Source organism: Balaenoptera ricei, chromosome 9 (assembly GCF_028023285.1).
Source record: "Balaenoptera ricei isolate mBalRic1 chromosome 9, mBalRic1.hap2, whole genome shotgun sequence".
Classification (NCBI taxonomy): Eukaryota; Metazoa; Chordata; class Mammalia; order Artiodactyla; family Balaenopteridae; genus Balaenoptera; species Balaenoptera ricei.
The window spans coordinates 111766001-111779119 of NC_082647.1; the positions used below are offsets into that span (position 1 = coordinate 111766001).

At 47.3% G+C, this 13119-nt stretch overlaps 1 protein-coding gene across 9 annotated transcripts in view; it reads left to right on the forward strand.

Annotated features, from left to right (window-relative positions):
* COBL (cordon-bleu WH2 repeat protein) overlaps window positions 1-13119 on the forward strand; it is a 272457-nt gene that overhangs the window by 149867 nt on the left and 109471 nt on the right. For 8 of the 9 annotated variants that reach the window (XM_059934334.1, XM_059934336.1, XM_059934340.1 and 5 more), the window contains one exon: window positions 4023-4205. The exons of the other annotated variant lie outside the window; for it this stretch is intronic. In XM_059934334.1, the coding sequence (XP_059790317.1) occupies window positions 4023-4205 (183 nt within the window). The remainder of the gene's footprint in view (window positions 1-4022; window positions 4206-13119) is intronic. 9 annotated transcript variants of the gene reach the window in all.

The window sequence follows — 13119 nt, forward strand, 5'->3', positions numbered from 1 at the left end:
TTAATGATTTATTGGGCTTCACTCGCAGGAGAAAAACTCCTGAGAAAATCTGGTGCGACTGTAAGTGCCAGAATCTGTGGATCTTGTTGCCAACCTTTGTAGAAAGGCATGACTCACTCCTCTACCAGAAAAGGGCTTGATATTAAAAAAAAATGTTATTGACCAGTTTGGACAGGAGCAGGAAATGAGATCCCTCCCGCAGATAAGCCGTGGTCTGTCCCCCAGGGAACCTGGCCGCTCTGTAGCAGGGGAGAACCCTGAAACTGGAATAGGAGGGCGTGGACTAGCCTGTCTAGACCCCAGGCTACACGGACCGCACTCTTGGTTTACCATTTTGTTTTATGTTGTTGTGAATGAGCATCTTAAAGGACATCCGATACTTAACAGTGTTTTCATCCAAATTACTCTGTGGGTTTTTTTTTCTACATTCTGTGTACAAATTCCAGGAGTGGGGAAAGAAGGAAACAGGAGTTAAACCACAAATATTCTCTGGGCAGCCGAAATGTTTTGGCTTCCCATGGGTTGAAGGTTGAGAAACACTCTTGTGTTTCAGAATTGAGAGGGGCTGGTGGACCAAGATCTAGGGGACCCTGACATTGTGGGGGGGTAGGGGGCGGGGTTAGGGGTGGGGAGAGATGTTTGTGTGTTCTCTAGAGCAGATTTGGCTAAAAAACCTGTTGTGTCAAAATTCACTTCTGTTCCAGAGACACAGATAATGGATCGAGTGCAGCCCATCGCCCGGGATAACAGGTGCCAGGACTTGCAGGGGGACCTGGATGGGTAGCTCTGGGGTCCAACTTTCTGCTGCCCAAGGCCATCTCACTGTGGCCCTGATGAGGTCATTCTTACCAAAAATACTTATCAGAGGAGAAGGAAACCACATAGGGGGGACATCCCTAATGTGACAGAAACATGCTAAGTGCTGACCACAACTTTGAAGTAAATGGAATGCCCCCAATTTTAAAGATGGAGACATTCCTGCCTGTGTGTGCATGGTGGGTACTGGGTCAGCCCCTCACCTCAAGAAGGAGTTGACAATCTCAGATGTCACAGTGCTCTGAGGGCTACAGGATGACAGAGGTAGAACCTGAAATAGATACAAAATGGGTGAGCTGTGAAGTGCTTTTAAGGGAGTGTCCGCACAGAGCTGCGAAAATGCTCAGGGCACTTAAAGGACTGAGGTGAGTTCAGAGTGGTGCAGAGGGGTCCTCCAGGCTCGCACCGTCTTGGTGAGGACTAAAGCAAGTGGGATTGGAAGTTCCCAGTCTAGACAGGGTGGAGGGAGGAAAAGCAATTAGTATCGGGTGTAAAATGCATTGTCACAAACATCTTGTTTATGGGATGCCAAATGGGTCCAGGCACACTCCAGAGATGCGGGCAGTGGGTGGAGTTCTCCGTTGTATTTCACAAGTTTTAACAAACCTCCATGGCATGAGTTTGTACCCCCTTGAATGCGGGGGGGGGCATTTGAGCGATCCAGCCACCCAGTGCAACACCTCCCCAGCTCCAGACTGGGACCAGTCAAGCCCTTGCTCTGGTTTGCTTCATTTGCTTAATTTTATCATCTGGACCCTGCATCTCTGAGTGAATTTAAGTTCTCGTGTCTCCTTGCGTGTTCATGGTTGCTATGGAGGTAGATGTAAGGCAGAGAAAAGTATTTAAGAGTTCATTTTGCATTGGCTTATTTGCTTAGCAGTGAGTCTAATGTCTGCAGAACTCAAGGATTGGGAGAAACATTGACATTTTTTCTTTACATTTTTCTATGGGAGCCTCGGTAGGGGTCGATGGGTTTTCTGGGTGTTGGGCTATTTCCTGTGGATCCCTCACCTATTCCTTATGGGGGTTCTGCATTTGATGAGCAGGGCATTTGATGGTCAGTGTCTCACAAGGAAGCATGAATTGGCATAAAAAGCAACCTTCAGGGATTGGGTTTTCCTTTGATGTTAATATTTAAGTACAGGAAAATCTGAGTCTCATGGATAAAGAAGATGTGGCACATATATACAATGGAATATTACTCAGCCATAAAAAGAAACGAAATTGAGTTATTTGTAGTGAGGTGGTTGGACCTAGAGTTTGTCATACAGAGTAAAGTAAGTCAGAAAGAGAAAAATACCATATGCTAACACATATACATGGAATCTAAAAAAAAAAAAAAATGGTTATGAAGAACCTAGGGGCAGGACAGGAATAAAGATGCAGATGTAGAGAATGGACTTGAGGACACGGGGAGGGGGAAGGGTAAGCTGGGACGAAGTGAGAGAATGGCATGGACATATATACACTACCAAATGTAAAATAGATAGCTAGTGGGAAGCAGCCACATAGCACAGGGAGATCAGCTCGGTGCTTTGTGACCACCTAGAAGGGTGGGATAGGGAGGGTGGGAGGGAGACACAAGAGGGAGGAGATATGGGGAGATATATATATATATGTATAGCTGATTCACTGTGTTATAAAGCAGAAACTAAGACACCATTGTAAAGCAATTATTTTCCAATAATGATGTTAAAAAATAAAAACCACGTAAAAAAAAAAAAAAAAAGAAAAGAAAATCTGAGTCTCAGAAATCCTCTCAGGAAACTGAATGATAGTATAATTGGCAGAACAGAATAGAATTTGAGGCTGAGGGCAGGTAATGTGGGGCTGTTGCTGAATGCGATGAATTTCCTGTCTGTATTTGTTTCAAATATAGTGAACCAATGGTTCAGATGAAAGCTCACCCACAAGTTCATTGTGTGAAACGTGAGGGTAGAGTTCCCCACCCACTCATTTCTGCAAACGTGGACTCAAGGGCCCTCCGGGTACCAGGAGATACTAGGAGCCAGGGACACTGCCATGGGTGCAAACAGGGAATAATCGTCGTCCTCAGGGGGCTCACATTTGCATGATAACTATAATAGCACATATCAGATGCTTACTTTGTGCCTAGCACTCTCTTAAGGCTCTTTCATCTGTCGTAACCCATTCAGTTCCCACGATTTCTTTGTGATGGAGGTGCTCTTATTGACCTCAATTTTACAGGAGATAAACTGAGGCAGAGAGAAGTTAAGAAACCTGTCCAAGGTCACACAGCTTATCAGCGGCAAAGCCAGGAATTGAGTTCAGGCGGTGTGTCCCCCCCCATCTGTGGGCTGACCACTACACTGCACTGGCCTCGGTGTGGACTACACCGGTTGGGACACCAGTGCTGGGGAGGGACGGGGCAGGGCGGAGGGCACAGCAGGGCAGGGGGTGGCCTCCATTTCAGTTTTAATTTGGAATTAGACTGCTAGTTCTCTAAATGCCCTTCCTGCACTAACACTCATATGATTCTATTAAGCAGGACCTAGGAGGAAAAACTGGAAAAATATATATGTGCCTTTAGTCTGCTCCCTGGATATAGACCTTGCTCCTTGGGAACAATTAGTGTGTTAGGTTGAATTTATTTTCAGTTGATTAGGGATCTGTCATGAAGTACTGCATTTGGTGGTCACGTAAAGTCTTCACAGCAGGCTGTTTATACTACCCGGCCACTTGTTTGAAACTTCTCAAAGTTAGAAGAAACCTAAGCCCCTCCCTGGCAGCGGGTGAAGTACTTCTCGAGATGGCAAAGACGGGCTTCTTCTCCAGCAGAAATATACTTCTTGATCTGTTCCTTCCTCTTTTCAGCATCTAAGTGCTCACTCTGACGACAGGTTAAAAATTTAAGGAGGTTAATTCACCACTGCAGGTGGGTTGAGGATCTTCCATGATTCTAGCTGGTAAGAATTCCTCTTAGAGGTTTAAAAAGTCTGCTGTTTCCTTCATGATTAGGAAAATAAACCTCACAACCAGGAGGTGTGTCCTGCCATGGGGTCTGTGATCATTTTCCCAGCAGAGTGAAAATAAGAGTTTTGTTCCAGCCATTCAAGCTGTCCATGGAAATGATGATGGGAGAAGTTCAGGTGGGTGGTGGGCACTCGGCTTTCACGTCTGAGCATTCATATGCCGAAAAGCATCTCAGAGTGATCAGGTTTTATGTTCGCCTTTTCCCCCGACAGGGCTGCTTGACGACCCCGAACTCCCCGTCCGTGAATCCCCGTTCCACTACACTGGGTCCATCGCGCTCCCTTGGCAACATCTCAGGGGTGTCGGTCAAGTCAGACCTGAAGAAGCGCCGAGCGCCTCCCCCTCCGTCCCTGCCCCGCGCGGGACCACCCGTGCAAGACAAGACGTCGGAAAAGGTAGGGAGAGGGCGCCGCTCAGGACCAGGGCGCCTGCTGAATGAACCCATGAATTCTCTGGAAGGCGCCTGTGCGCCCTGTCATCCTTCAAGCTTGTGGCTTTAGCAACGAGATGGTTCAGGGTGAAAAGTTACGCTTTATTCAGATGTCAAAGTGAGATGCCGCGTCGCTTCATTTAGGGAAGATGGGAAACTATTTTTATGCCTTCAGCCCTTAAAAGGCTTAGGCTTGTTGATTAACATTTATTTTATCTTTAGCTTTGAAATGTGGGGCACCGTTGCTTAATGAGAAAATTGCAGGCACTGTAAGAAACCTGGAGTGTGTATAAGATGAGAGTGACACATAATATGATATAGGTGCCAAATAAACCACGTTCGCAGGACAGCTGAGAAGGTGTTTGCACATGAAGTGGGTTCCTATGTGACATAACATCTATTTAGGGAGGCCTTGTATCTGCGGAGCCTTCGGAGCAGAGGAATGGCTTTGCACGTGACTGTCCCGTGGTGACCGGGCAGAGCCCGCGTCCCTAGCGGCTGGCCTCGGCTGGCCTCTTACTCTGGGCTTCTTCCTTCATCCGCCTGATGATTGGCCTTGAAACACTATTTGACATCCCAGGCCCTCATTTTCCAGAGGCCAGGACACTCTTTGACAGTTTTTCTGGCTTAAAATGTGACACTGAAAAAAATTATTTGAGTGGGATGTGACAGGGATGACACCCAAGGGTGGCCAGGACGGACGATGTGCTCTGGGTGCTTTTAGAAGCCAAGCTCTCCTGGGCAGCAACAGGAGTGTTCCGCAGAGACCCTGAGAAGCGGATCGGCCTGCAGCGTAAGGAGAAGGACCCACTGTTCCTCACTGAGCTGAGATGGTTCCCGACGACTTGTCTGGCAGCTTCCTGGACAGATACCGCCCCACAAATAGCAACATCTACGTGGAGCCCCTTTCAGCCCAGCTCTCCTCCAGCAGGAGCTGACTCTCCTGACACTTTTCTCCTGCTGTGGTGTTGCTTGGCTGGCCCGGGTCTGCTTCACGGGGTCCGTAGCATCACACCCTGCTGGTCTTGAGGCCCGGCCCTTTTGTGCTTATTCATAAACTGACTTTCCTTAAAATAAATTAGAAACCACGTCTGTACCTTTCAGACGGGAGGCTTGGCCCCTGTATCGTGGTCAGCAGTCACGTTACTGGCTCCGTGGCAGTGTCATGACACCTCACTTCCTTTCCTTTCCAGCCTGGTCATCTGTCTGTCTGTGTATCAGTCTGTCTGTTCATTGGTCACCTTTCTCAGTCCCTCCAGGGGTGTTCCTTATCCCTGGTCTAGAGACACCCCTGTTCCCATCTAACGGTCTTTCCATCCACAGTCCTTGCAGTCTGTCTGAAAAGCCTGTAATGCAACACAGTTTACAAGAAAACTTTTGATTTTTAGGTTTTTTAAACAGTTTCTAATACTACTAATTTATTTTGAGTTTTCCATCATATTTTCACTGTCTTTTGATAAAAGAAATGTAGGCACACACCAAACTGGCATTGTTCTGCCGTACGCATGCCCAACTAAACAGCTCAGACTCATGAACACAGAGCTGCTTCCCATGGGGGTCTGCAGTGCGTTTCACCCGTTATTTTGTGGGGAGTTAGATTTCGAACTTTCTCATGACACAGAGCATTCTTGCAGCATTTAGCAATTTTCAACCACCTACCTCTGGGGGGTGTCTTGTTGCTTTTGATGGGGAGGGGTATTTCTTTAGTGGTGACAAGTGTGAGTTCCAATATCAGTATAATTTAAGCTTTATTCCAATAAGAATTGCATTTGCCTAATGTTATAGAATGTAGATGCTACACTGCATTGGTATTTTTAAAAATTTTATTGAAGTATAGTTGATTTACAATGTTGTGTTTAATTTCTGCTGTATAGCAGTGACTCAGCTTATATATATATATATATATATATATATATATATATATATTCTTTTTCATATTCATTTCCATTATGATTTATCACAGGATATTGACTATAGTTCTCTGTGCTCTACAGGAGGACCTTGTCGTATGTCCATTCTATGTATAATAGTTTGCGTCTGCTGATCCCAAACTCCCCATCCATCCCTTCCTGACCCCCCACCCCCTTGGCAACCACAAGTCTGTTCTCTATGTCTGTGAATCTGTTTTTATTTTGTAGATAAGTTCATTTGTGTCCTATTTTAGATTTCACATATAAGTGATATCATATGGTATTTGTCTTTCTCTTTCTGACTTACTTTGCTTAGTATGATCATCTCTAGGTCCATCCATGTTGCTGCAAATGGCATTATTTCATTCTTTTTTATGCTGAATAGTATTCCATTGTATATATATACCACATCCTTATCTGTTCATCTGTCGATGGACAGTTAGGTTGCTTCCATGTCTTGGCTATTGTAAACAGTGCTGCAATGAACACTGGGGTGCATGTATCCTTTCGAACCTTGTTTTTCTCCGGACATATGCCCCAAAGTGGGATTGCTGGATCATATGGTAGGTCTATTTTTAGTTTTTTAAGGACCCTCCATGCTGTTCTCCATAGTGGCTGCACCAATTTACATTCCCACCAACAGTGCAAGAGGGTTCCCCCCTTTTCTCCACACCCTCTCTAGCATTTATTGTTTGTAGACTTTTTAATGATGGCCATTCTGACCGGTGTGAGGTGATAGCTCATTGTAGTTTTGATTTGCATTTCGCTAATAGTTAGAGATATTGAGTATCTTTTCTTTTTTTTTTTTTTTTGAGCATCTTTTCATGTGCCTATTGGCCATCTGTACGTCTTCTTTGGAGAAATGTCTATTTAGGTCTTCTGCCCATTTTTCAATTGGGTTGTTTGTTTTTTTGTATTGAATTGTAGGAGCTGTTTGTATATTTTAGAAATTAAGACCTTGTCAGTCGCACCATTTGCAAATATTTTCTCCCAGTTCATAGGTTGTCTTTTCATGTCGTTTATGGTGTCCTTTGCTGTGCTGCATCAGCACTTTAAAAATTCCTTCTATCCAGAGAAGTTATGTTTTTCAGATTTTTATGTGCTTATCCAGAGTGGATAAAGTCGGCTTGAGTGGGAAAATGTATATTAAGTAGAGAATAGGGAATTCGGAATGAAAAATAAATAGTACTGTATACACTGCAGAATGAATAGAGCTCCCTCTGAGGCAGTAAAAGCTTCTTTACTGAAATCCGTTTTATTTGGCACAGAATGAGTGGAGAAATTGACTCACATCAGCCATCTCCTTTTTTAAGAATATGAATGGCATATGGATTAGATTTAAGCATTTGCTATGACCATGCTTTTTTTTTTTTTTTCTTTCTAAATGAAAGGTATTTTGTTATTTACTAATTTCTGGGAAAGGAACCCAAAAATGTATTGTCGTCGTTGGGGAAGAACGTCAATTCCTTCTTCCTGAACTTCCTCCCATATAAAGATAAGATGTTTGTTTGGAAAGCCTTATTTATATGCAACTGTTACTAACACGAATATCCTGAATCAGGAGGAAAGGATTATTTTCAAGGCTGTGACTAGTTTATAGGAAAATGGGAATGCTTAGATTTTCTTCTTTTAAAAGACTTTTTTCTTATCAACTAGTATTAAAAATTCAGTACAGTAGCCCCTTCCTGTCTATGGGTTTCCCCATCCTCAGATTCAACCAATCATGGATCAAAAAGAGTCAGAAAAAAAAAAATTCCAGAAAATTTCAGAAAGCAAAACTTGAATTTGCTGTTTGCTGGCAACTATCTACATAGCATTTACACTGTATTAAGTATTGTAAGTCACCTAGAGATGATTTAAAGTACACAGGAGAACATGGGTAGATTATGTGCAAATACTGCCCCATTTTATAGAAGGGCCTCAGCATCTGAGGATTTTGGTATCTGAAGGAGTCCTGGAAACATCTCCCACTGAGACTGAGGGGCGACTCTATTTACTTTTTCAGGTCTTAAAGGCAAAATAATTTCAGCCATCTTCCAGGTCATCTGAAACTTTTAAAAACTGTAATCTTTGTCTCAGAATTTGCAACCTGCTTATATACTCATGATTTGAGTATTTGTTATTTCTAAAAGTACTTTTCAAGGAGATTTTTCCAGAGGCATTTGAGCCAGTGAGAGAGATGGGTGGCATCCTCGTACCAGCCCTTCGACAGAGGGGTCAGTGAGACGAGGGAAGCCACGTGCCATTTTCAGAAAAAGGTGGAACTGCTCTCTGCCTCAGACCTTCACCTCTCGTCCCAGTGCCTTGAATGATGTTTTAATTACGTGGAACGTTCAGACAGGAATGATCTATACATTAGGGCACCATGTGCTAAGTCAGTATTTTTCAAGCTTCAGTGAGCATCAGAATCCCCCCAAAGGGCTTGTGAAAACACATTTACCTTGGCTCCACACTGAGGGTTTCTGATTCAGGAGGTCTGGGGCCAGGCCTGAGAACTCGGGGTTCAGCAAGTTCCCAGACAAACCCCACTTTGAAAACCACCACCCCACAGACCTCTACCTGCCCCATCTGCCCGCCCAGAATTTGGACTAATCAGATGTGAGAGAAGCAGGTCTACTCAGTATAAATACTTTTAACAGATCTGGAGAGATTCTTCGGCACAAAAGTTACCACCATCGTGCACCGTTAGCTGAGGCCTAAAGCTATATATTAAGATAAATGAGTAGGTCCCACTTCTTTTCACTGGGACCTGGGAAAAAGGACAGAGGAATTGCCTGTTCCAGACGGGATCTTTCTCCCTCTTTCATCTTGGAGGGGCCACACTGTCCTCTCCCCGTCTTGCTCCATGCTGAGATGACCCCTTGCCTTGTCCTTAGCCCTGCACAAGGGCTTGCTGCATCTGTGTTTGGGTCAGAGCCCCCTTTATACAACAAGTCTTACAACGGACCCCAAGGAGACTTGCCTTCCTGTCATTTGCACACATTTCTCCCCCTGGGGCTGCTCTTGGATCAGCATGGGTCAGCATTCAGATCATGAATAGGGGCTGAGGACACAGGTGCCCGGGTGGACAGCCCTCCACTCACTCGCTGGTCCTCCGTTTCCTCCTCTACAAAATGGGAACGATCAAAGCAGCCTCCCCAGGTACACGGGGTAGAGGTCAGAGCAAGGCCCCTGGAGCCGCTTCCTGGATTCAGATGCCAGCAGCTCTGTCATTCCTGGGAATATGATCTTGGCAAGTTGCTCCACTTCTGAGACTTGTTTTCTTAGGTGTGCAGACTGTACTGTGGAGTGGAGGTGAGAGCTGGCCCCAGGGCCCTGGGGAGTGGAGGAGCCAGGGTGCAGGGGGCCTGGCCAGGGTCCTGCATTAACCAAGTGGAAGATTGTATTTAAAGATCAAACTCTTCATTGCTAGAAACACCAAATGTATAATGAAAAGTTGCCAAGTCCCTGGGGCAGGCTTATTCTGTTAAAGGATGCCTCCTCATCTTGGTGGCATTTTCCCCTCTGGGCACAAAGCTCAAACAGCCTACTCACTAGTCCACACCTTCGGAGAATTGTGGAGGAGAAGGCAGTTGGTCATCCCTTTGGAGCCCCTGTTTGAGACGAAGAGACTAGAATACTGTCAAGTCATCCTTCCTCAGGGGACTCAATTCACCCATTAAAGACAGAAAATCCCGTGAACCGCATCGGCCGACATCGCATTTGTACGGCCCCTGTCAGGTTAACTGAGCAGCTCATTTCACTTTTTATCTCTGTCCATTGATTAAAAGTAACTTGTGGAAGTCTGCTAGACAATGCTGTGTCTAATTTTAGCTGTCATCATCCACAAATATGGAATAAACAGCTAGCCATTAATTTATTCAGTCAATATCCAGTTGTTATACAGCTGTACATCTTTTTTTTTGTAAATAGAAGTAATTCAAAAAATATTTTAGTTATTGAGGCGTTCTTTTGTCCTATTTTATTTGAATTATTGTGTTCATTACGTTCAGCTCCATATAATTCCAACATGACAGTGCATTTGTACATTATGTCCAGTTTATTGCTTTGAGACGAAAATAGCTCGTGATGTCGGCTATTATAATGAGAGATGACGGAGGCGTGTTATGATCAGTTATTAGTATAAGCCAAAATGGAACTTTCTATGAAATATATGCTTGTGTAGTCAACAGATATTTTTGAACAGCTGCTATACGCAAGGCCCTGCACTTGAAAACATGAATTGACATTCATTACTGTAATATCTCAGTACAATGTACACATAAGAACACAGTATCTCCTACTGTGTAAATAAGTAGGATAATTTGGGAATGTTGGGAATTTAGCGGAAAGCACTACTACTTGCAAGTTCCATTTTCTGGATCATCACGAGAGTTAGGTAATTAGAATATTACAGGAAATCATAAAACTCTGCTGTCCGGACTCCCAAAGACACGTTTCATCAAGAACGGGGGTTTGCACGTGGCCCTGGTCAGGGTGGACTTCTGTGGCCGTGTCTCTGGTCCTGCTGGCCTGTTCCTGACCCGCTCTGCTTCCCGGGCCAGAGCAGAGGGAAGGCAGTGTGGCAGCCCTGGTGGCCCTGGTTCCAGGGAATCTGCAGGGAGCAGGACCGTGGACGGGGGGGCGATCAGGCCACGCGGCCAGCGGGACCAGATCCTGTCTCCTCTCCCGTTAGGACTGATATTTTTTGCTTATTGGAACGAACATCCAGAAGATGCTGAGGTCGAAGTGATTCTGACTTCGCAGTCATTGCTTGTCACCCCTGGGCCTCCTGGGGTGAGGTCCACTCCGTTTCCTATCACACGCCTCTTGGTGGTGGTTCTTTTGTTTCTGGAAAGGTGGTTGATGCTTGGAGACTTTTTAGAATTTATTTTTCATAATAATGAAAGACTTCTGGCTACGGCTGGCATGTCGGCTTCCTGCAGTGCTGGGCTGAGCAGGGAGGAGCCAAGGTGGACGGGGCTCAGCAGAGAGGAGTTGTCCTTCAACTCGCCTTGTGCATCAGACGACGCTGGGTGGGGGGAGGCGCCCCCTGGACTCCACCCCACGTGAGGGATGAAGGGGTCAGGGTCTCGGATCCACAGGGCACGCTGTCTCTCACACTTTACATCCCACCTGTCGGGGAATCCTGATCCGAATCCAGGTCCTCCCACCGTGCCCTCCCCGCCCCCCAGTGCCCTGGTGCAGTCCCAGGACGTAACTCCTCACTGGTCCCTGCATCTGCTTCCGTCCCTCCCCCTCGGCCTCCTCTTTATGCCATACTCCACACAATAGAAGGAACATCCTGTCTTAAAGCCTCGGGGGCTTCACCTCCCCCCGGGCCGCCGCGCTCTGGGCCAGTCGCCGCCTGTGCTCTCAGCCCTCCCCACAGGCCCTCCCGTGCTCCCTGCCCCGACCCTGCTCCGTGCCCCTTCTGACGCCCTCTGCCCTCTGTCACTCTCTGCCTCCTTCCCCTGTTCCGTTTTTCTTGTAGCTGCTCACCCGTCCGCCCGGGGAAGGAGGTTTTGTTTCTTTATTCACTAACCTCTCCCCAGCGTCTCCCATCAAGCCGTTCCATCAGTAAACGTTTATATTAAATTAGTTCATACGTGCATCATTCATGTATCAAGCACCTATTGATGGATCCTGTCGAAGTGAAAATACCGGTTTCAGAATTTATGTGGAAATAGCTAAAGAACTGCTTTGCTCCAGAGCCAGTGTAGAAAGGGCAGCCCCTCTGGACCATGCCTGCAGGATTTGCTTATCGCTGAGGGACAGGAGCTAAGAGTAGATGCGGAGCTGGAAATGACCCCGTGCTGTGGACGGGACCAGGTGCAGGGACCATGAGGGGCGGGCGGCAGGTGGGTGGGGTGAGACCAGAGCAGCTGCTGCGAGGGGTCCTTGAGGAATGGGCGGTCCTCTGAGATGCGAAGGGTCCATCGGAGTTAGAGCAGAACGCCGCACGTGGCACAGACATCACGGCCCAAAGGAGCCTGGAGAGCAGCAGCAGCGGGCTGACGGGGAGCGGTGGGCGGGGCCGGCAGGGGTGTGGCCGGCGCTGGGCCCGCCCCCCGGCGCATCCCCTGCCCGTCTGTTCTGTGGGTGCAGAGACACACCGAGAGGATGCGGATGGATCGCCAGCACAGCAGAGCTCTGGGTTTCTTCTCTCCCTTCCCCCCACCCTCCATCTCTTCCCCCTTCTCTCTCCTCTTCTTCTGGTCAGTCTTCTTCTGCAACCCAGGTTTTTCTCCCTTTTGATCTGTATACCCTGTTAAATTCCCTTCAGTCCGTTTGGTCTTCCAAAGCCTCTCAACCATGTTTCTTCAGAGTGATAACGTATATGTGTGTGTGACACTGTTTTCAACATTTGGAAAGTACGCTTCCGCATAAATGGTCGGATTTCACCCTCACAGCGGTCCCGGCAGGTTTGCCGACTGTGAAGGCCCTTCTTCAGGTGAATGGAGGAAACTTGGTGGCCACGCAGCCCAGAACGGTGGAGCTGACTCAGCCCCGCTCCGCCTCCTGCGGCATCGCCGGGCGTCCCCCCTGCAGGTTGCCCCCTTAACCAGAGGAGGACCTGGCCCTCCTTCACCTGCAGACGCTTCCCCTCTGCCAGTGAGTTTGTAAGAGATGAACCGGAGCTGGGAGAGGAAGAGGGTGTCAGCGTGAAGGAGGGGTCCTCTGTCTCCAGGGGCTGGTCCTGGAACTGGAATAGACCCCCCACCGCACGCCGGGGCCAGCGGCGGGGACTTCCCCTGAGATGTGGCAGAAGTCCTCCCATCCCCCAGCGAACCTGACCGCGCCCTTGAGCGGCCATCCGCAGATCCCCGGGAGGGCTGTTTCCTTTCCGTTTCGCAGTGCCCATCCCTCTGGGGAAGGTCAAGAGCAGGGCAGGTAGTACATTTTGTGTCCGGCTGGAGGTCAGCACCTAACAGCACGGCTTCCCCAGAGGAGCTGAGCGGACCCGGGTCCCTCCCCTGGCCCCCCAGG